This window comes from Orcinus orca, chromosome 19 (assembly GCF_937001465.1).
Source record: "Orcinus orca chromosome 19, mOrcOrc1.1, whole genome shotgun sequence".
In the NCBI taxonomy this organism is placed as follows: Eukaryota; Metazoa; Chordata; class Mammalia; order Artiodactyla; family Delphinidae; genus Orcinus; species Orcinus orca.
In genome coordinates this window covers 3,807,756-3,829,916 of record NC_064577.1, presented here as the reverse complement: position 1 = coordinate 3,829,916, position 22,161 = coordinate 3,807,756, and the positions used below count along the sequence as shown (strand labels likewise).

Here is a 22,161-nt window from a genome sequence, read left to right as displayed (position 1 = left end):
TTGCTATATCTAGGGATCACAAAGCTGTTGGAAGACGACCTTTTGATAAGATGGCAACACTTCTTGCATACCTGGGTCCTCCAGAGCACAAACCTGTGGCAGATACACACTGGTCCAGCCTTAACCTTACCAGTTCAAAGTTTGAGGAATTTATGACGAGGTAAAGTATCACCTTGAAATGATGATTGCTTTCTTTTTCGATGAGATGCAAGGTTTACCACCAGGCCACTTGTTAGATATGCTTGTATATTTGATAGAGAATTATTGGGAAGGATGTATTTAATGACCACATTGCCATGTTTTGGAATCCCACTTTTCTCTTACCCTATATATTGTTGAAATATGCTTTGTTTCATAGTTGATTTTCTTATAAAAATAATAGCATCTTATTGAATAGTACTTTGTCATATTGTTTTGAGGTGTTTTTGCATTTAATAGTTAAAAGGGAGGGTAGATAACATTATTTTCATATTATAATTAGGGAAAACAGAGTTCAAAGTGAATAATTAATTTGCCTAAGATTCCATACCTGATTCATAGGTCCTTTGGTTCAAAGTGCAGAACTCTTTCTACTACACTGTAACATGTTTTAGAACCCTCCTGAAAATTAATGATACTAGCTTCTTTTAGATTGAGGCTCAGAAAATATAGTTTACTTTAATATTGCTATAAAATTTCTGTAGACATTTGTTTTGAATCTCATTTAGATGGATTTAGTTTGGATCCTCATTGTTAGACATTCACCACTATGATGTTACAGTGAAGATAGTTTGCTGAATTCTTTAGTCTTTATAAAGTACCTTTCATACTACTTTACACTTAGTCACTTAGTGTTTCATAGTGAGTGTGGGTTAAGTGTTTTGTTCATGGTGTGTGCCAGAGGCAGAGAGAAAAAAGCAGAATATGACATTCTGAAGTTAATTCACATTAACGATTTGCACATAATGTCCCAGGCATTGTAAGTGCCTGGTATTAATCACATTACATACAGGCCATAGTTTTGTACACATGACTCCCATATTTTGATACTGTTAAAAGAATGTATGAATGTATAACAATCTCCTTTCAAACTTAATTTTTAGCTTTAGCTCTGTTACTTAAGTTTTATCTTTTTAGCTCTGTTACGTTTTTCTGTGTAACAAATGTTTATTCCTATGTAATTAAAGGAATATTTTCCATACAAAATTTTCATGTTACCTAGCTGAAAATTGTGCAGTCCAAAAATGTAAAACTATTTTTTATGCAACATTACTAAGGATGTCCTTGCCATTTTTCCATCTTTCAGAGAAAACCTCTTTATTAGTCCTTTTACCTAAGACCCTACCTTCCTTACAAAGCAACCTTCTGTCTTTTTGAACAGTAAATGATGTAATATGTGTAAGGTACTTAGAACAATGTCTGGTGTATATATAAAGTGTTTAATAAATATTAGGTGATATTTTTGTTCTAAGTTCCTACTGATGCTGAGACTCATTTTTCTTTTAAAAAATGGAAATAGCTTTATAATGTTGTCAACCATAAAAATAAAAATTGTTAAATTAAAAAAAAAAATTGTTAAATTATTCAAAACAAAGAAATCTAAAAAAGAAAGTAAAAAGTTTTCAGTTATTTCATCCCTTAGAGATAATTTAGTTAACATTTGGCAGATAACCTCCCAGTCATTTACCTATACACATGTGCACTATTTCCCTTATCAAGTGATATCTATGTTGTTTCCATTAATATTAAACAAATGCTGACCTGGCACAAGCAATATGATGAACTGAGGTAATACAGCCTCTCCTCCCACCCCCAAGACACATAGAAAAACTAGGTAAAAGAAAATGTATTTTAATAATAAAGTAGCACAGGGAGATCAGCTCGTTGCTTTGTGACAACCTAGAGGGGTGGGAGAGAGGCTCAAGAGGGAGGGGGATATGAGGATATATGTATATATATAGCTGATTCACTTTGTTGTACAGGAGAAACTAATACAACATTGTAAAGTAATTATACTCCAATAAAGATATTTTGAAAAATAATAAATGCATACATAGCTGGAAGAGAATTTTGGAGCAAATTACCTAGTATACAGTCAGTACAGAGAGATAAAGAAATGGAAAATATGAAAGAGTTTAAGAGATACAAGTGAGAATGAGAAGGTCCAGCATATCTAATAAATAGAGCTTAAAGAGAATAGTGAAGAGGTAATATATGAAAGACAACAAATGAGAATTTTCCAGGGTTGTTGACTGACAAAAATCTTCAGGTTAAAGACACACACTGAGTACTGAGCAGAATATATAAAAATTAAACCATGCCTTTTTTGGAAGTATATTTAAATATATATAAGAGTATAATTATAAAAGTGATATTCAGAATCAGGGAGATTAGAATGGACTTTTAATAAATTGTGTTGGTACAACTGTACCAGTAAGTAACCATCTGGAAAAAGATAACGCTATTTGTGAGGATAAATTCCCATAAAGAAGAACATGTGGGCCTTTCTCACTCATTCAGAATCAGTAAGCCAGGAAAGAAAAGGTTGATAAACTGAACTCTTAAAAAACAAACAAGTAAGTAAAAACTCAAAAATTTATGTCTAGAAAGAAAAATGATTAAAAACAATTCTATGGTTAATATCCCTGTCCAGTAGTTTTCTTAGCATTATCCTAAGAACCACTGTTTGTGGTTCAAAGAACAACACCTTGAATTTTTTGGTACGTGTTAACCACATTGCCCTTCAGAAAGCGTGTTGCTTTTAAAATATTTTGTCATTTTGTATATTTTATCATTGGTGCAGTTGTGGATTTTTGTAGATATTCAGTGGACAATGTAAAGCCTATGAGTTACTCTATTCTTTTTTTTCTTTCAGGCATCAAGTACATGAAAAAGAAGAGTTCAAAGCTTTGAAAACTTTGAGTATTTTCTACCAAGCTGGGACTTCCAAAGCTGGGAATCCTATATTTTATTATGTTGCACGGAGGTAAGAAACACTATGTTTTATCTTACCAGAGCTTTTAAAATGATATCAAATGTAGAGAGACAGGAAGTTTGGTTTTTCCCATTTGATTTTACTAGAATTGGAGACAAGTTTTTCTGGGAGAATGTAGCTGGGTAAACAGCCATCTTGTCCCTAAATGATGCTCAGTACATTAGAAATTGCTTTTCAGACTACCTGTTTCGTATTGGCTTCTCTTTGTTACATCAATTTTTTTATACCACGTTACAATGAATTAATTACCAAGAGTAAAAAAAATCACAACTTTTTATTTTCTGGTGTATTCTGATTAAATACTATCCATCACATGATACTCAGAAAGTTTTTTTTAAGCGGAAAGAGTCTTAGTGAGAACTTTTAGTAATATGCTGTGTAAGACAACATCAGGGTGATTTAACAAATAATTCAGAGACACTATGGGAAATTTCTATAAAGATATGGCACAGGTGACAGCCTGAAATGTTGATTGTATTTGTTCATGCTGTCTTTCAGTCCAGGCTAGTTCCTAGAAAACCTTTCTGGCAGTGCTCCTCCTTCACAATAGGTATAATGCTTGCATTGCTTTCCCTGCCATTGTCTTTTCTTTCTTGCCTCATTCTGCCTTCCTTTTGAGGACTTGTCTGTGACGTTAGTCAGTTTTACTTCTTCTCATTTAGTGTGACATAAACTCATGGTAATTGAACCTTAGGGACAGTGTGATATAATAGAGAGACCACTGGCTTTGGAATCTCAAAGACTATGTTTACTCTTGTTCTGCTGTTCCACTAGGCTCTGGGAATTAATCTTTCTGAATTACCTCAATTTAACATAAACTGAGGAATTATGTCAGTAGACTTAATGGTCATGAATGGCAAAAAATTGGCAGTGTATAGGAAATAAATGGAGGTTGAGAAGTAGTGGCAGAGGAGTGAAAAAAGGAAGGTGGGAGGTGGGAAACTCAGTTAATTGGATAATTCAGATAGCGTTAACACCAAGAAGTTCTAAGAACTGGGGTGTTAAGGAATCAAGAGGGCATAGAAACTTGCATTTATCCTTAGCCCTTCTCTTTAACAACTCTGAGTAACATCTCTTCACCTTCCCATGAAGGTCTTCTACCTTTTATCTCAGATGCTGTTTCTAAATTGCCTAAGATGATTTTAATTTTCTTTTGCATTTGAGATGAACCCTATTTGTATTCCATCCCCAATCTTTAACACCACCAGTGTATTTTTTTTTTTTTTTCGGTACGCGGGCCTCTCACTGTTGCGGCCTCTCCCGTTGCGGAGCACAGGCTCCGGACGCGCAGGCTCAGCGGCCATGGCACACGGGCCCAGCCATTCCGGGGCATGTGGGATCTTCCCGGACCGGGGCACGAACCCGTGTCCCCTGCATCGGCAGGCGGACTCTCAAACCACTGCGCCACCAGGGAAGCCCCACCAGTGTATTTTGATTTTCCCTATTTTGTTGAAGTAATTAACAGTGAGACATTGGTAAGAGAGGTAGATAGACATGTGTCTCTCCCCCGCCCCTTTAAATTCTTGTTAGTTTACAAGTCAGAAAGATTTCTGGAAAACCTCAAAGCTGAGTTTTTTCTTCAGGATCAAAGTGTAAGATTGTGTTCGTTCTCTGCAGTGGTCTGTACTATACAGGCCAAAAGGAAAGTAGCATGGGCCTGATGCAGACACCCTCTGTGGTATTAAATCAGTGGGATTTCCAAGAAACGTGTACAATATGGTGACTTGAGAGTACTAAGGATTCCCGGCTCTGCTGCTTCTTAGATAAGTTAATTTTTACAAATCTGTTTCTTCATATGTTAAAGAGGGGCAGATGCTTATAAAAACTATCCTGCCTACATCTCCCATAATGTATTTTGTGACCTATAAAGTTCTGTACAGAGTATATTTGAGGTTTTCTTTTTTGGTTGTTTTTGTTTTGGGATATGACTTTACTAATTTCAGACTTTCAGATGTTTCAGTTTCTTACTTAGACCTACGAGAGTGCCTCCTGGCCTTCATTGTCACCTGGTGTGAAGCTTCCGGTCCAGGACAGATGAGCACGTAATAGCTCAGAGTAGAGAGAGGCCCAGTTCCTCCACTGTATACAAAAGCAGGGGAAGGTAGTAACTCAGCCAACTTTGTCAGAGAACACTTAGGTTTGACTTTTTGATGTTCCTTTGTTTTTGTGGCTTAGACTACCATGTATTAGTTTATGTCTTTTGAGCTGTGGATTCCAGTCTCCTTACAGATACTCCACAGACATTTCGCGCTTGAAATGTCCAAAATTTAATTCAGTGTATATTCAAATCAACTTCTTCTTCACGCCATATTCTCTTTCTCAGTAGCATCACCATCCCTTCTCACTCTAGAAACCCTAATCATTTAAAATTCTTCCCTCTTTCTTTTATCCTCCTCATTATCAATCACCATGTCTGATTTTAGTTGTGTGATCTAGGCTCATCAGTTAGGCTGTTTTAGTCAGGGCCCTGTTATTACAAAGAAGGCATTCTTACTTTCTCAAGAAGATAGGCCTCAGGAAAAACATGAATTAGAGCAGGGCCTGCCCAGATGTAGACAGAACTTAGATGTCTGTCAGTCCTGGAACCAGCTTGCGCTAATTCTCTCTTGGCTTCACGTTCAAGTCTACCTCATAATTTTTCTCTTTCTGTATTTCTTCAGTTTTAGCCCCAGCTAGTCAGTCCTTCATTACCTCAACACTGCACACTTCAAATTCCAGAAGGAGAACATGTTCAGCTAAAAATACCTGTTTGGCAAAGCCCTTAATGCTATATGCTGGCCAGCCAGTAGATTTCTGGCTGCCCCTAAGTCAAGTACTTGTTCCTAGCCTAGCAGTCATGTGATTCAGAATAACCTCCTAGTGCTATTCCTTTATCAGGGGCTGTCCTGTGTTTTAATTTTTTTGAATTGAGTCTTAATGGTTTAATATTACTTTTTGGTACTTTGGAAATGTCTTTTGAATTCATTTCCCTCCCACTGCCATTAGTGAGACTCTCTTATTAGCTTTAACCTGTACTAATGCAGCATTATTCTCCTACTCCCTAAACCCCACAGAACTACTTCCAGGTCATCTTTTTATTTATTTATTTATTCATTCATTCATTCATTCATGGTTGCATTGGGTCTTCGTTGCTGCGCACAGGGTTTCTCTAGTTGCAGCGAGCAGGGGCTACTCTTCATTGCGGTGCGCAGGCTTCTCACTGCAGTGGCTTCTCGTTGCAGAGCACGGGCTCTAGGCGCACAGGCTTCAGTAGTTGTGGCACGCGGGCTTCGGTAGTTGTGGCTCACGGGCTCTAGAGCCCAGGCTCAGTAGTTGTGGCACACGGGCTTAGTTGCTCCGTGGCATGTGGGATCTTCCTGGGCCAGGGCTCGAACCCGTGTCCCCTGCATTGACAGGCTACTTCCAGGTCATCTGAACGTTGCTTCTGGAGGCAGTTTCCAGTTCAGATCTAATCTTGTCTCTCTCCATTTGTTAAATAGAGTCCCCATATAAAGTCCAGGTTCATATAAAGTCAGGCATGCTGGGTGTTCCATAATTTTGACCTAATTTAGTTTCTAATCTTTTCCTGCTATTGCCTCCTATACACTTTTGCTCCTAGCCTGTAATAGTTAAAGTACCATAAATATAAGGACAGTTGTTGCAGCATTGTTTATAGTGGCAAAAAACTGAAAATAATATAACTGTATCAAAAGGAAATTGTTGAATAAATAATGATACATCTCTATTATGGAATAATATGCAATGTGTTAAGTCTAGTTTGCTTGTTACAAGTGATAGAAATGAAATTTAAACTTGTGTGAACCAGGAAAGATATCAATTGCCACATGTACCCAAGAAGATCAAGAGACGGACTGGCTTCTTGCATGACGACGTGCAGAGCTTTGAACAATGTCATCTGGAGAACATCTGTCTTCTCTGTGTCTTGACTCTACTTTCTTTGTGTTGATTTTATTCCCAGGCAGCTCTTCCTAAGCTATAGCCAGTGATGGTTTGTGTTCTCCCAGCTTAACAACCCAGTGGAAAAACACTTCTTTCCCAGTAGTAACAGCAAAAGTACTGGTCTCATTGGCCTGAGTCACCTGCCAATTTCTGAGGCCTTCGCTATGGCAAGGGGAATGGAATTTCTTGGTTGTCTGTGCCCGAATTATGTGCCCATCCCTGGAGCTCAGTGGTGAAGCCAGCTTGAACTGCATGAACTAAAAGGGGTGGGGGGATGGGAGCAGGGTTTCCCAAAGGGAAATTGGACTGCCGATATCAGAATGAGGAAAAATGGATTCTGAGCAGGAGAAAGTAACAGAAGTCCTCTAATGCACCTTTAAAAAGATCCAGAAGGATGGCTCTGACATTTATCATGCAAGGTGCAGAGGAATGTGGGTGTGTATGTGCACAGGCATATGATATGTATAGACTGTGAAGTGTGTGAAAGTATACACATTAAACTGTTCACATTGCTTATCTCAGGGGAGTATGATTGGAGCAGGTAGAGGATCAATTATAGTATTTCTATTATATATCTCTGTTGTTTGACTTGTTGCCAGGGGCACATATTATTTTTGTCAGAGTAATTAAAAATATAAAACCTGAAAGTACAATGAAGAGTTTTCCTCTTAGGAATATTGTGATGCCTGGCAGGTGCCTTTTGGGTGTCAGTAGTAGCTAAAACTTACTGAGTGCTTTCTCTGCATCAGGCAAACTGTGCATATTATATACTTTTTCATTTAACCCTTAAAGTAACCTGCTGAGCTATTATTATTACCAGTGATTGACTTGTGTGTAAACTGAAATTTAGAGAAATTGTTAGTCATTCACAAATGTAGGTATCAATCAGAATGACCTGGGAAATTAAAGCAAGCAAATGTATATATCCCAAGGCCCTACCTGGGCTGCCAAATCAAAATTTCAGGGTAGAGCCTAATCTGTATATCTAACAGACACCCCAAGTGATTCATTCATAGTCAGTTTATTACTGGTTTGTTTGGGAGTCTCACTGGTCAGGTATTTAATTCATGGTGGTACAACTAGTAAGAATCAGAGTTGGGTTTCAAACCTTAACAACTGCACTATTAATAACATGATTATTAAAAAGATAACATGTTTATTTTCACTGTTAAAATTACACACTAGGTTTTTAGGTTAAATCAGTCTTTGTAGACCAGCATGAAAATCTTACCAGTAGTTATGGGACATATTTCTGTAGGGAAGAATTCTGAATTCTAGGCATCAGATTTACAAATGACCTTTTGCAATAAAGGACAAAAGTTTACTCTAAAATAATTTTGTCATTGGAGCAGCTGTAGTCTGCATTCCAAAGGTTAGCCGAATTGGAACCTTTTTTACTGTAACAACGTATTACTATCACACATTCATGGAATATGGTGACACAGATAGATGTATTGTTTTGTACAGCAGCGGGCACCAGGGACCGGTTTTGTGGAAGAACAATTTTTCCACAGACCCGGCGGGGGTGGGGAGGAGGAATGGTTCAGGTGGTAATGTGAGTGATGGTTCAGGCAGTAATGCGGGTGATGGGGAGCGGCAGATGAAGCTTCCCTCGCTTGCCTACCACTCACCTCCTGCTGTGCGGCCCGGTTCCTAACAGGCCTAGGGGTTGGGGACCCCTGTTGTAGAGCACTGTAGTTTATCCTTTTGTCTATTTAATAAAAAATGAAATAAATACAAAAACAACACACGCCACTCCTCAGTCCCCATCCCCAACCCCCTATCCGTTACACACACACACACACACACACACACACACAGACAGAAGCATACTTTGGTTAAACGTTGCCAACATAATTTCTTCTGTTACACCTTTAATGTAAAAACCTGAGTTTCAACTCAGTTTTGCAAACATTTAAAAGGCAAACATGTGGTATTTTGCCTTTTTTAGCATTTATAAGGAAGGAAACCGTCATATTAAGGTAATAATTAAGCTTACACAATTAAAATTTGCAAACAACCAGATTGAACTAGGATATGATAATTAACTCAGAAGTAAGTTGAAATAAATTTAATTTTCCTAGTGTGCTTGTCATTCAGCAGATATAGTGAACTGAGATAGCAATGCAAACAGTCCAAGTCCACTTCAGCCTGAGTGTACACAAAACATCAAAAATATTACATAGAAAAGAAAGTGAGTGCTGTCCACTGCATTCATTGTGGTGCCGCCGCTTTCCGTGTTCGTGGTTGTGGCTGTCTTTGGGGCCACTTCTGTACACTTAATTGTCTTGAGATTTGAAGTTGTCTTGGGATTTGAAGTTGTCTTGGGATTTGAAGTTGTCTTGAGATCCAGAGATGCTTGGAGGTCTGGAGTTGTCTTGGGATTTGAAGTTGTCTTGGGATCCAGAGATGCTTGGAGGTCTGGAGTTGTCTTGGGATTTGAAGTTGTCTTGGGATCCAGAGATGTTTGGAGCTCTGGAGTTGTCTTGGGATTTGAAGTTGTCTTGGGATCCAGAGATGCTTGGAGGTCTGGAGTTGTCTTGGGATTTGAAGTTGTCTTGGGATCCAGAGATGTTTGGAGCTCTGGAGTTGTCTTGGGATTTGAAGTTGTCTTGGGATCCAGAGATGCTTGGAGCTCTGGAGTTGTCTTGGGATTTGAAGTTGTCTTGGGATCCAGAGATGTTTAGAGCTCTGGAGTTGTCTTGGAATTTGAAGTTGTCTTGGGATCCAGAGATGTTCGGAGCTCTGGAGTTGTCTTGGGATTTGAAGTTGTCTTGGGATCCAGAGATGTTTGGAGCTCTGGAGTTGTCCTGGGATTTGAAGTTGTCTTGGGATCCAGAGATGTTTGGAGCTCTGGAGTTGTCCTGGGATTTGAAGTTGTCTTGGGATCCAGAGATGTTTGGAGCTCTGGAGTTGTCTTGGAATTTGGGGTTGTCTCAGAATTTGTGCTGATCTGCTTAGAAGCTGTCATAGAATTTGAGGTCGTCAGTGTTGGAGTTGACTGCAAAGTGTCACCAACCAACAGGAGGAGCAGACTGAGTAATAGCTTGAACATCATTTTCCTGTTTCAAAATAATTATGGAAAATTAATATAACACTTGGATCACAAGCAAATCTAAGAACTTGCTTTTTTAAAAGTGGTGGTGAGGGGGCAGGAGGAATGAAGGAAACCTTATCTCAGCACTGAGGAAATGCCAACCTTGGTTTAACAAATTTCATAGTTTTTAAGATAAAAGGAAATTCAGAAGAGATCTATATCAACTCCTCCATTTTACAGATGGGCTCAGACAAAGGCAAAAGGATGCATATCTAAAAATGACCAGAACTAGAACTTGAATCTGAGCCTTAGTCTAGTGTTCTTTAGTAGATGGGGACTATGACATAGGCATAGTATAGACATATCCCAAATGTTTACTAGTAAACCATTTTTAAAGTAAGGCTAATTTTTTTTTAATCATATATTCAAATCTAGTGGTTTGCCACATTTGAGATAAAGCAGCTAGCCCATGTTGAACACGGATAACTATTGTTTTTTTTAACTTAAATCTCAAACTTTAATTTTAGAAATCTAATATATGCTAAAATTTACTTTTGGTTCTAATGTATAATTGAGAAAATTTCAAATTAATATTACCTTTTGATGTTTTTTCTTTGAAGATGAAAACTTCAGGCTTTCTCCAGTGTCCCGTGGGGTATCTAATTTCTCACTCACTGTGTGCTGTTTAAATAAAATTAGTAAGTCACATGTTATAAACTTGACCTGCTATTTGCTCTTTGGAAATAACCTATTGAGTGCTTTCCAAACTGGTGCAAACAGATGGACTGTGGCAGAAATCAAGGAATTCAAATAAAGTTCCTCTAAAATCTAGTGTCTTATTTAAAGAACCCTGTGAATACCACTTTGTTATTCCTCTTATCCATGTGTATATTAGTGAATGTCTTCATTGGATTAGCACTAACTGGAGGAATATACTCTTTGCCTGCTGTGATTATCATGACTTAAAATCAAGTAAGTATATTAGAGATAGATTTTTTTTTTCTTAAAGCATCTTGTATATATGTTTAGACGGTAGGTAGTTTTTGGCTAGGATTATTTTGAAGTTTTAAAAATAATTCAAGAATATAGCATTCTAGGAGTTTAATTTCTAGTAAATAATTATTCTATTAGAAAAGAAGTTAAACTTTATTAACATAAAGCTAAATAAGAAAAGAATTGCATATGAAAGTGATACTTTTCACATTGAGTTTGCAAAGTTTTTTTTAATACATGAAATCACCCACATTGAAGCACATTAAGTGAATTCTTTAAAGGAATTTCATCTTTCGGTCACTCCTTTTCTTTGATAAGTGGTATACAGGGAAGTTGGGTTGCATTGTGCTAATGTTTTCATCACATTAGCTGGCTCTTTTAAGAAATTGCAGGGCTGTGAACAATGGTGTTGACATACAAGGAAATGGCTACCTAAGTGGCAGAAGCACAAGTCAGTACATGTTCCTGACTTGTTTTACTTTGCTATGTAGGTTTCTTTTTCCTCCTGAGTGAAGAGAACCAGTGCTTGCTAAATCTTATTTATATTAGGTACATATTGTATAGAACCTAACTTAACTGGAGATTTGTGTGATCAGACCTAAGAAGTAAATATAAAAAGCCTCAGAGTAGATATTATAAGTCAGAGTACTAAGATAATGCACAGATAACTTTTTATTGATGCTTCAAACACCTCAATCTCAACTTATTTAAAATTTTAAATTCAACATTTTCCCCTTCCTATGTTGGGTTGGCTAAAATGTTCGTTTGGGTTTTTTGGTAAGATTTTATGGAAAAAGTCGAAAGAGCTTTTTGGCCAATACATATTTTTCTCATAATCTCTTTCTCGATTAACTGCGTCATTACCCAGCCAAATGGCTCTCCAACCTTGAATTTCTTATTGTCTTCTTATTGATCTTAAGCTGCCCAAGCCTCTCGGTGATAATTAAGTAAAATTAAAAATTCTGAACACTCCCCACTTAAATGTTCCCCCCCCCCAAAAAAATCATTTTCAATTATTTAGGTCTTTAAATACCTCCCACTTCTTTATCTTTGTGCAGCTTTCCCCATCTGCCCAAAGTATTTCTTCCTCATTCAACATTGCATTCTTCCTTCAAGGTATAACTCTGATGGCAGCACCTATTATGAGAGCCTTCCTTAGTTCTGTACTTCAGAATCAGACATTTTAGGACTTCGTACTTCTAGAGCACTTATCAGAGTCTGTTTTTTTACTATAGATGTATCCTCAGTCTTTCTTCAACCAAATTCTGGCTTCCTTGTGATCAGGTACTACTACTTTTTTTTTTTTTTTAACATCTTTATTGGGGTATAATTGCTTTACAATGGTGTGTTAGTTTCTGCTTTATAACAGAGTGAATCAGGTATACATATACATATGTTCCCATATCTCTTCCCTCTTGTGACTCCCTCCCTCCTACCCTCCCTATCCCACCCCTCTAGGTGGTCAGGTACTACTTCTTATTCTTTGTACCTGCTAGCACAGTGAGTACTTGTACATAATAGGGTACAACAAACACTGGAATTTGCTGAAACACCTCTTTGTTTCTTCATGTCTGAGGGCTGATATCATTAGTGATGTCTAAAATAATAGACATTTGGTCATTTGCAGTTTTCCCTGCATTATAAAGTCCTATTTCTACTTTCTGGCAGCTGTTTTGAGAGGATTTCTTTATTTGTATGATGTGGATCATAATGTACATTCATATCCTTTACCTGTGTTATATAACAAAAATTCAACTGAGTAAATTGTAAAGATCTAATTGGCTTTATTTGAACAATTCATGAATCGGACAGCATCCCATCTAACAAGTAGAGAGGAGCTCCAAAGGATTATGGAAAGGGAAAGTTTTTGTTTTTGTTTTCCAGATCTTTATTGGAGTATAATTGCTTTACAATGTTCTGTTAGTTTCTGCTGTACAGCAAAGTGAATCAGCTGTATGTGTAAGGTCGGATCTTAACAAACGGCACCACGAAACAGAGGAAAGCTTCAAGTGAGCTTTATTAGGGAGCGCTCCCGGGCGAGGTTCACTGGTCCGAGAGAAAGGGGACCAGAGAAGTCGCACCCGGGCGAGGGTTGGGCAAGATTTTATAGGGGAAGAAGGGAAAGGGCTGTGCTGAATCTGGGAGGGCGCAGGGTATTCCTTATTTGGTGGTCTTTTCGGGTATCCTGGGGGACCGTTAGTCCCGCCCCTCGAAAGGCGGGAAGGCTGGGCTGGGTTCAAAGTCCCCAGGTCAGTTTCTGGAACTGGGTGGTCCGGAGAATTTCGGTCTGATGCAAACTGTGAATCTGATTGTGTTCCCCTGCCTCGGGCCAGTTGGCCTTACAATATGTATACATATGTCCCCATATCTCTTCCCTCTTGCGTCTCCCTCCCACCCTCCCTGTCCCACCCCTCTAGGTTGTCACAAAGCATCGAGCTGATCTCCCTGTGCTATTCAGCAGCTTCCCTCTAGCCATCCATTTTACATTTGGTAGTGTATATATGTCAATGCTACTCTCTCACTTCGTCCCAGCTTCCCCTTCCCCCGCTGTGTCTGTCTGTGTCTTTACTCCTGCCCTGCCACTAGGTTCATCAGTACCGTATTTTTTTAGATTTATGGAAAGTTTTTAAAGGCAAGACAAGGAAGTCATAAACAGAAGTTATTTCAGGCTTAAGTAACCTACCATGGGGGATGGACAGGGTCTGTCTATGTGGCAGATTATCTCGTCTTCCTTTTGGTGCTGACCAGAAAATTTCACTCTGACTGGTTAGGATTACATTCCTGGAGAAGGCTGTAACTGCAGCTAGTTTAGGTATTAAGTCTCCGTTTTAGCACAAGTGACTCCATTTGGTGCTTGTTGTTTCTTTCTTTTTTTTTTTCAGTAGTATGTAGTAGCAAGTGGCTTTTCAGTGTGGACAGTTAGGTTTCAAAAATCTTTTTGGAAACTTCCTGAGAAAGTGGATATGCAGATGTGCAAAAACAGGCTATTGTTATGTTAGACTTAAATGTGAGTACCTTTTAGAATTGTACATAAGCAGTTTTACAGTAAAATTTCAGCCTCTTCATTGTAGGAATCTAATACAGGAAAAAGAACACATTTCTCCTTAGTGGCAAAATACACGTTCTGAGGGGAAATGTCTGTCTTTGAACAAGTTTGTCTTCCAGTATTATTACAGTATAATACCGTAAGCCTGTTATCTAATCTTGGCTTGTTATTTATTCTTGTTTTTCATTATAAATGAAGAAAAGTGATTTAATTTTAAAAAGAGGCTTTTCTGTTTCCTTCTCTTGGATAATGGTATCTTCATCCACCTTGAGTTTTAAATGGAAGGCTAAAGATCAATCTTCATTTCTCTTAACCACATACATCTGATTAATCACTAAGTCCTGTTGATTCTGCCTCAAAAAATTTTTTGTACTTTATCCTTACATTACAGACTCAATTTGTAGCTTTATCAGTTGTCTAAGCTGGGGTTAGCAAACTTGTTTTTCAAAGGAGCAGTAGTAAATATTTTAGGCTTTATAAACCACATAAAGTTTTTCTTTTTTTCTTGTTTTGTTTGGCTTTTGGTTTTCATCTGCTCTTTAAAAATATAAGAGCCATTTTTAGCTTGCAGGTCATACAAAAACAGGCCACAAGTAGCATGTGGGCAGGATATTGCCAGTGGACCATAGTTTGCTGCACTCTGTTCTAGGCTGTTGAAATAACTTCCTATTTGGATTCTTTGTCACCGGTATGTTACCCCATCCCCTCCTTCTTCCACATTACTGCCAGAATGATCTCTCTAAAATATGACTGTGTAACTTTTAGATAAAACCTTTTATGTGCTCTATTAACTAAGTTTTTATACTTAAGGCATTCATATACCACCTCTGGGGTTTGTGCGTTTCTTCGTAAGATCTATCCTATTAGTTACTCAATATTTTTTATTGACTTTTTTCTTAAGGGAAATTTTGTATTATACCATAAACAGAAAATCAGTATTGACTGCCATAACTAGAAAACCAGCAAACAAAAGATAACAGTAAAAAAGAAATACGGAATTATTAAATGACTGTTTCATATACCACCCCATCATATAGGTACCACACTTCCAAAAACCACTGACTTATAAGATAAACCTTTTTTCCTTAGCGTCATACAAGTCTCTTCATAATCTTTTACACTGTTCACAGTAGTTGCAAGATTGCTGAACTAAAGCAGGAGATTGAAGGTCATTTTGGTAAGAGGCTAGAGATGCTGGCCTTATTCTGGAAATCTCATGATGCTGTCGTCATTGATGTGGTTCCAAGTAAGCCTTGTGTGCTTCCTGGGCTGTTCTCAGGGAAGTGTGCTCATGACACATTGCTGAGGGTATCTTTAAGGGCAGTTGTGAAGAAGACTCTAGGAACTGGCAAAGCCACGAAGTCTGCCCAGAGAGCTCAGAATGCCAAATGAGCATTCTGCACATTACCTCCTATATTGGTTAATAAAGTCTTAAAATAACTTTCTCAATTGGTCATTTAAGTTTAATAATAGAAGACTAGTCATCACAGTGTGTAGTAACAGCTGTAGAAAGATGTCTCGCCTTTGCTTCGGCAACACTGACCATCTCACCATTTTCCTACTCTGGCATGCCTCTGTGATTTTGCATAGGCTTACCATTGGCTTTGGGTGCCGTTAATAGAGGGCAAACTCCTACTTTTGATTCAAGACCCATCTCAGTAACCTGACTCTCATTCCTCTAGGCAAGTTAAGAAAAAAAAACAGCTTTACTGAGATATAATTCACATGAAGTTTACCCTTTTAAAAGTGTACAATTTAGTGGTTTTTAGTATATTCACACAGTTGGGCAATCATCACCACTACGTAATTTTAAACATTTCGTCACCGCAAAAAGAAACCCCGTACTCATCAGCAGTCACTCCCCATTCTCCCTCCCCTCAACCCTTAGTCCCTGGCAACCATAGTGTGTGTGTGTGTGTGTGTGTGTATGTGTGTGTACATACATATATACACCACATTTTCTTTTTTTGCTATTAAATATATATATATATATATTTTTTTGTTTGTTTTTGTTTTTTGTTATCTATTTATTTTCACCAATACAGTATTTTGATCTATTACAAAAATAGAGCATAATTTATATAACAGGTCTTTTGTTTTAGGTAGTTTGGTTGAAGACATCTTCAGTTATTCCTGTTCTTTTTCTGTAGTTTTGTACCTTTTAAATTCACAGCAGTTGTATCCTTTAAGTTATTTTGTTAGTTTTTCTTTGTTGATTTTTTTCATAGTACATTCAACCACTGGGAGACGGATTCTTTTGATAGGACTCTGTTTCTTCTTATTTTTGAGAAGGTCTGTCTGCGATTCCTGTTCCATAAGAAAACGCATCTCTTCAATTTCCTCTTGAAGCCAAATACTGATTTGCTCAATTTTTTCATCTCTTTCATGCAGCTTCCCTATCAGATTTTTTATTTCTTGCAAGGTCTCATTACCACTCTCTACCAATTCCTTAAGTGTAGTCCAAAATTCAGTCCACAAATCCGAATATTGTGTCTGAAGAGCTGTCAGCTGAGACGACAGGTCACCTGAGGTGCACATGAGGTCTTCTGCTCCCTTTCTGTGTTGCTCTGTGCTGTTCTTTATGTATGCAATATACGTTGGAGAAGTAGACATGGAACTGTTCCAGAGGACTGTGTTTATAAGCATGTTTCAGAGGGTCTCTCATGCAGCCTTGATCTTGTGGCAGTCTTTGCATGGCTTGCTGGAAGGTTTTGTAGTAAACCAAAGTGCAAGTCACCTTACGCCAAGTCCAAGTCATCATTCTCGCTCTCTTTGAACATGGATCACTATTCGTAGACTTGCCTAGCTCAGCAGGCCTCTCGTAACTCTCCAACTTTCCTCTCTTAGTCCCCCTTTTTGGTCTCCTCTTCTGTTGACTCTTTAAGAGCTGTCTTTCTCCAGAACTCTGTTCACACCTCACTGTTCTCATTCACTATCCCTGAGGAATTTCACCATCTCCCAGGTGTAAAGCCTACCTCTATGCTAATGACACCCTGTCAGACTTTTCCCTGGAGCTCCTCCCGTGGTGTGATTAGGTGCTCTTGCTCTGGGTGACTCTATATATGCACCCTGTGTAGACTGTCACACTTAACAACCAAATTGTAATTCCATTTGTATACCCATCTCCCCAGTTAGACTGCGAGCTTTCTAAGGGCTTGGGACCGTGTCTTACTCATATTTGTATTCACTGTGCCTTCCCTAGAGTTTGGGACTCACTGATGCTTAAAATGTTTGTTGAATGAAGGGATGCGATCATTAAAACAGAGTGGTAAGTGAATAAGATAAACGAATAGGGTCATCCAGGGACTAGTAGGTGGACCTTGAATCCAAAAACAGAACTTTTAGAATCAGTCTTTAACATAGTCAGTCATCCATTTGCTCACCCATTGCCAAAACAGCAATGAAAATTCCAGTTAGATTAATAAATAATCTACATCATCTTTTTTTTTTTCTATTTTTTAAAAAGTTTATTATCTATATGAGATGATAAATGCTCACTAAACTTGTGATAATCACTTTATGATGTATGTAAATCAAATCATTATTCTGTAAAACCTTAAATTTATACAGTACTATATATCAATTATATCTAAATACAACTGGAAGAAAAACAAAAGTTAGTCCCTTACTGGCAATTTACTTCTTGACTTCAGGGACAATGCATCGATGGAACCAATCCAGAAAAAGATTCTCATTGTCCAGGCCTTCTGGTTGTACAACCACAAGACAGATATGTCATATTTATTTTCCCTTAAAGGCTCGGGCATCATCAGCTTTATACATAAGGGCAGTTCTGATCATAAAACTGACTGCATTTGCATAAAACTGTAGAGTTATTCTAATCCTTCCTGCCTTAAATCCTGCTGCACACTTCACTTCCTTACTAATAACTGTCTTTTGTGGAATTATTTTTCCAGAATAGGACACTTTTATCTGCATTAAAAACCTGTCCAGGTAGATATCCTTTCACTTCAATGATTTTCATAGTGATGTCTGGGAATGCACGTACTGCATCCTCATTGACAGAAGGAGCTTCTCCTGTTATCTTGACATTTTTAAAGCCAAACCTCTTTCTAAAATTATTATTATTATTTTTTTATATGGAGGGGGATATTTATTGACATAGAAAAATGTTTATATATTTTTTTATGAAAGAAAAAGAATATTCATTTATTTTTAATGACTTATTAGAACAAATACCTATAGATATCATTATATATATGATATATAAATTAATTATACAATATATCATGTATTAATTATTAAAACATACTCTGGTAAATATTATATATTCAATATGAAACAGGAGGAAAGGGGGCAGGGCACAACCTTTAAAAGAATTACATAGCCCGAGGACACAACATAAACTGATTAGAACAAAATAGGTCCAAGATGGCGGACGAGTCTACTTCCACTAGACCTTGAGCCTCAGTATACACTCATTGTAACACATCAGCAAGCTAAGCGACACACCCACAGGTGCCACGACAGTTCCAAGGATGACCATAAAGGTCAAAAAGTGGGCGGTGGCTCAATTCCTAGAAATCCCCACCCCTTCCCCAAAATAGCTGGAATACTCCTCCCACTCATCAGCGTATGAAATTACTCACCCCTATAAAACTAACAACCCCATACCCTGGTGCTGCCCTCGCCTTCTTTTTTTTTATTTTTTTTTATTTTTTTTTATAGGTATACCTGGATTTAATTCTCACTTCTACCGCTTGGTAGCTGGATAGCCTTAGGCAAGTTTCATACCTCCCTGAAATTCACTTAATTCAGTCTGTAAAATGGCATAATAACTTATTATAGCATCCTTTTAGGAATTTTAAATCAGTTCTTGAAATAAAAGTACACAATATATAGACAAGTATGGATTCCTCAATAGATGTTTGACCTTTCATTTCTCCAGTATCCCACCCGCATCAAATAAAGAAAAATACTTTTTAAAATTTACGAATATTTCATTGTTGTAAAGTTAAAGCCATAAAAATAATCAAATGGCCTACTATCATACCGTTAGAAGAAAAAAAAAAAGGTGTTCATGAGAGTTCCATATTAGAATACAAGTTTTCCTTAGGCACCTGTTTATGTATGCTATTCTGCTCTTTACAATAAATAATTAAATTTAAAAGACTTAATTCCTCACTTTTAAGACCTTATTAGTTTACAAATTACATATTGACCTATGCTAAATTTTATACCGACCCATGCTAATGAATTCAGTACAGAAAACAAAAAACACTGCACTCAAGCAAACTACATATATATATATATATATATATAAAACTTATATGAGAATTGCTACTCCAGCTTTCTTTTGGTTTCCATTTGCATGAAATACCTTTTTCCATCCCCTTACTTTCAGTCTGTATGTGTCTCTAGGTCTGAAGTGGGTCTCTTGTAGACAGCAAATATATGGGTCTTGTTTTTGTATCCATTCAGCCAATCTGTGTCTTTTGGTGGGAGCATTTAGTCCATTTACATTTAAGGTAATTATCGATATGTGTGTTCCCATTCCCATTTTCTTAATTGTTTGGGGTTTGTTATTGTAGGTCTTTTCCTTCTTTTGTGTTTCTTGCCTAGAGAAGTTCCTTTAGCAGTTGTTGTAGAGCTGGTTTGGTGGTGCTGAACTCTCTCAGCTTTTGCTTGTCTGTAAAGGTTTTAATTTCTCCATCAAATCTGAATGAGATCCTTGCTGGGTAGAGTAATCTTGGTTGCAGGTTTTTCTCCTTCAACACTTTCAATATGTCCTGCCACTCCCTTCTGGCTTGCAGAGTTTCTGCTGAAAGATCAGCTGTTAACCTTATGGGGATTCCCTTGTGTGTTATTTGTTGTTTTTCCCTTGCTGCTTTTAATATGTTTTCTTTGTATTTAATTTTTGACAGTTTGATTAATATGTGTCTTGGCGTATTTCTCCTTGGATTTATCCTGTATGGGACTCTCTGTGCTTCCTGGACTTGATTAACTATTTCCTTTCCCATATTAGGGAAGTTTTCAACTATAATCTCTTCAAATATTTTCTCAGTCCCTTTCTTTTTCTCTTCTTCTTCTGGAACCCCTATAATTCGAATGTTGGTGCGTTTAATGTTGTCCCAGAGGTCTCTGAGACTGTCCTCAGTTCTTTTCATTCTTTTTTCTTTATTCTGCTCTGCAGTAGTTATTTCCACTATTTTATCTTCCAGGTCACTTATCCGTTCTTCTGCCTCAGTTATTCTGCTATTGATCCCATCTAGAGTACTTTTAATTTCATTTATTGTGTTGTTCATCGTTGCTTGTTTCATCTTTAGTTCTTCTAGGTCCTTGTTAACTGATTCTTGCATTTTGTCCATTCTATTGTCCATTCTATCTCCAAGATTTCGGATCAACCTTACTATCATTATTCTGAATTCTTTTTCCGGTAGACTGCCTATTTCCTCTTCATTTGTTAGGTCTGGTGGGTTTTTATCTTGCTCCTTCATCTGCTGTGTGTTTTTCTGTCTTTTCATTTTGCTTATCTTACTGTGTTTGTGGTCTCCTTTTTTGCAGGCTTAAGGTTCGTAGTTCCTGTTGTTTTTTGTGTCTGTCCCCAGTGGCTAAGGTTGGTTCAGTGGGTTGTGTCGGCTTCCTGGTGGAGGGTACTAGTGCCTGTGTTCTGGTGGATGAGGCTGGATCTTGTCTTTCTGGTGGGCAGGTCCACGTCTGGTGGTGTGTTTTGGGGTGTCTGTAGACTTATGATTTTGGGCAGCCTCTCTGCTAATGGGTGGGGTTGTGTTCCTGTCTTGCTAGTTGTTTGGCATAGGATGTCCAGCACTGTAGCTTGCTGGTCGTTGAGTGAAGCTGGGTGCTGGCGTTGAGATGGAGATCTCTCGGAGATTTTTGCTGTTTGATATTATGTGCAGCTGGGAGGCCTCTTGTGGACCAGTGTCCTGAAGTTGGCTCTCCCACCTCAGAGGCACAGCACTGACTCCTGGCTGCAGCACCAAGAGCCTTTCATCCACAGGGCTCCTTAATTTGGGATGATTCGTTGACTATTCAGGTATTCCACAGATGCAGGGTATATCAAGTTGATTGTGGAGCTTTAATCCGCTGCTTCTGAGGCTGCTGGGAGAGATTTCCCTTTCTCTTCTTTGTTCTCACAGCTCCCAGGGGCTCAGCTTTGGATTTGGCCCCGCCTGTGCGTGTAGGTCGCCGGAGGGCGTCTGTTCTTTGCTCGGACAGGACGGGGTTAAAGGAGCCGCTGATTCGGAGGCTCTGGCTCACCCAGGCCGGGGGGTAGGGAGGGTCACGGAGTGTGGGGCGGGCCTGCAGCGGCAGAGGCCGGCGTGACGTTGCAGCCTGAGGCGCGCCGTGCGATCTCCCGGGCGAGTTGTCCCTGGATCCCGGGACCCCGGCAGTGGCGGGCCGCACAGGCTCCCCGGAAGGGCGTGCGGCCAGCGACCCGCGTTCGCACACAGGCCTCCCGGTGGCGGCAGCAGCGGCCCCAGCGCCCCACGTCTGTCTCTGGGCTCCGCACCCCCAGCCGCGGCTCGCGCCCGTCCCTGGAGCCCTCCCAAGCAGCGTTCCCAATCCCCTCTCCTCGCGCACCAGGAAACAAAGAGGGAAGAAAAAGTCTCTTGCCTCTTCGGCAGGTCCAGACTTTTCCCCGGACTCTCTCCCGGCTAGCCGCGGTGCACTAACGCCCTGCAGGCTGTGTTCACGCCGCCAACCTCAGTCCTCTCCCGGCGCTCCGACAAAAGCCGGAGCCTCAGCTCCCAGTCCCGCCCGCCCCGGCGGGCGAGCAGAAAAGCCTCTCGGCTGGTGAGTTCCGGTCGGCCCGATCCTCTGCGCTGGAATCTGTCCGCTTTGCCCTCCGCACCCCTGTTGCTGTGCTCTCCTCCGCGGCTCCCAAGCTCCCCCACTCCGCCTCCCGAAGTCTCCACCCGCGAAGGGGCTTCCTAGTGTGTGGACACTTTTCCTCCTTCACAGCTCTCTCCCGCTGGTGCAGGACCCGTCCCTATCCTTTTGTCTCTGTTTAGTTTTTTCTTTTGCCCTAACCAGGTACGTGGGGGGTTCCTTGCCTTTTGGGAGGTCTGAGGTCTTCTGCCAGCGTTCAGTAGGTGCTCCGTAGGAGTTGTTCCACGCGTAGATGTATTTCTGGTGTATCTGTGGGGAGGAAGGTGATCTCCGCGTCTTACTCTTCCGCCATCTTCCCGG

General features: G+C 39.2%; 1 protein-coding gene across 6 annotated transcripts in view; it reads left to right on the top strand.

Moving 5' to 3' along the window:
• NF1 (neurofibromin 1) overlaps positions 1–22,161 on the top strand; it is a 256,997-nt gene that overhangs the window by 152,184 nt on the left and 82,652 nt on the right. For all 6 annotated transcript variants that reach the window (XM_004267159.4, XM_004267158.4, XM_033423420.2 and 3 more), the window contains 2 exons: positions 14–160; positions 2,855–2,965. In XM_004267159.4, coding sequence (XP_004267207.1) covers positions 14–160; positions 2,855–2,965 — 258 coding nt within the window. The remainder of the gene's footprint in view (positions 1–13; positions 161–2,854; positions 2,966–22,161) is intronic.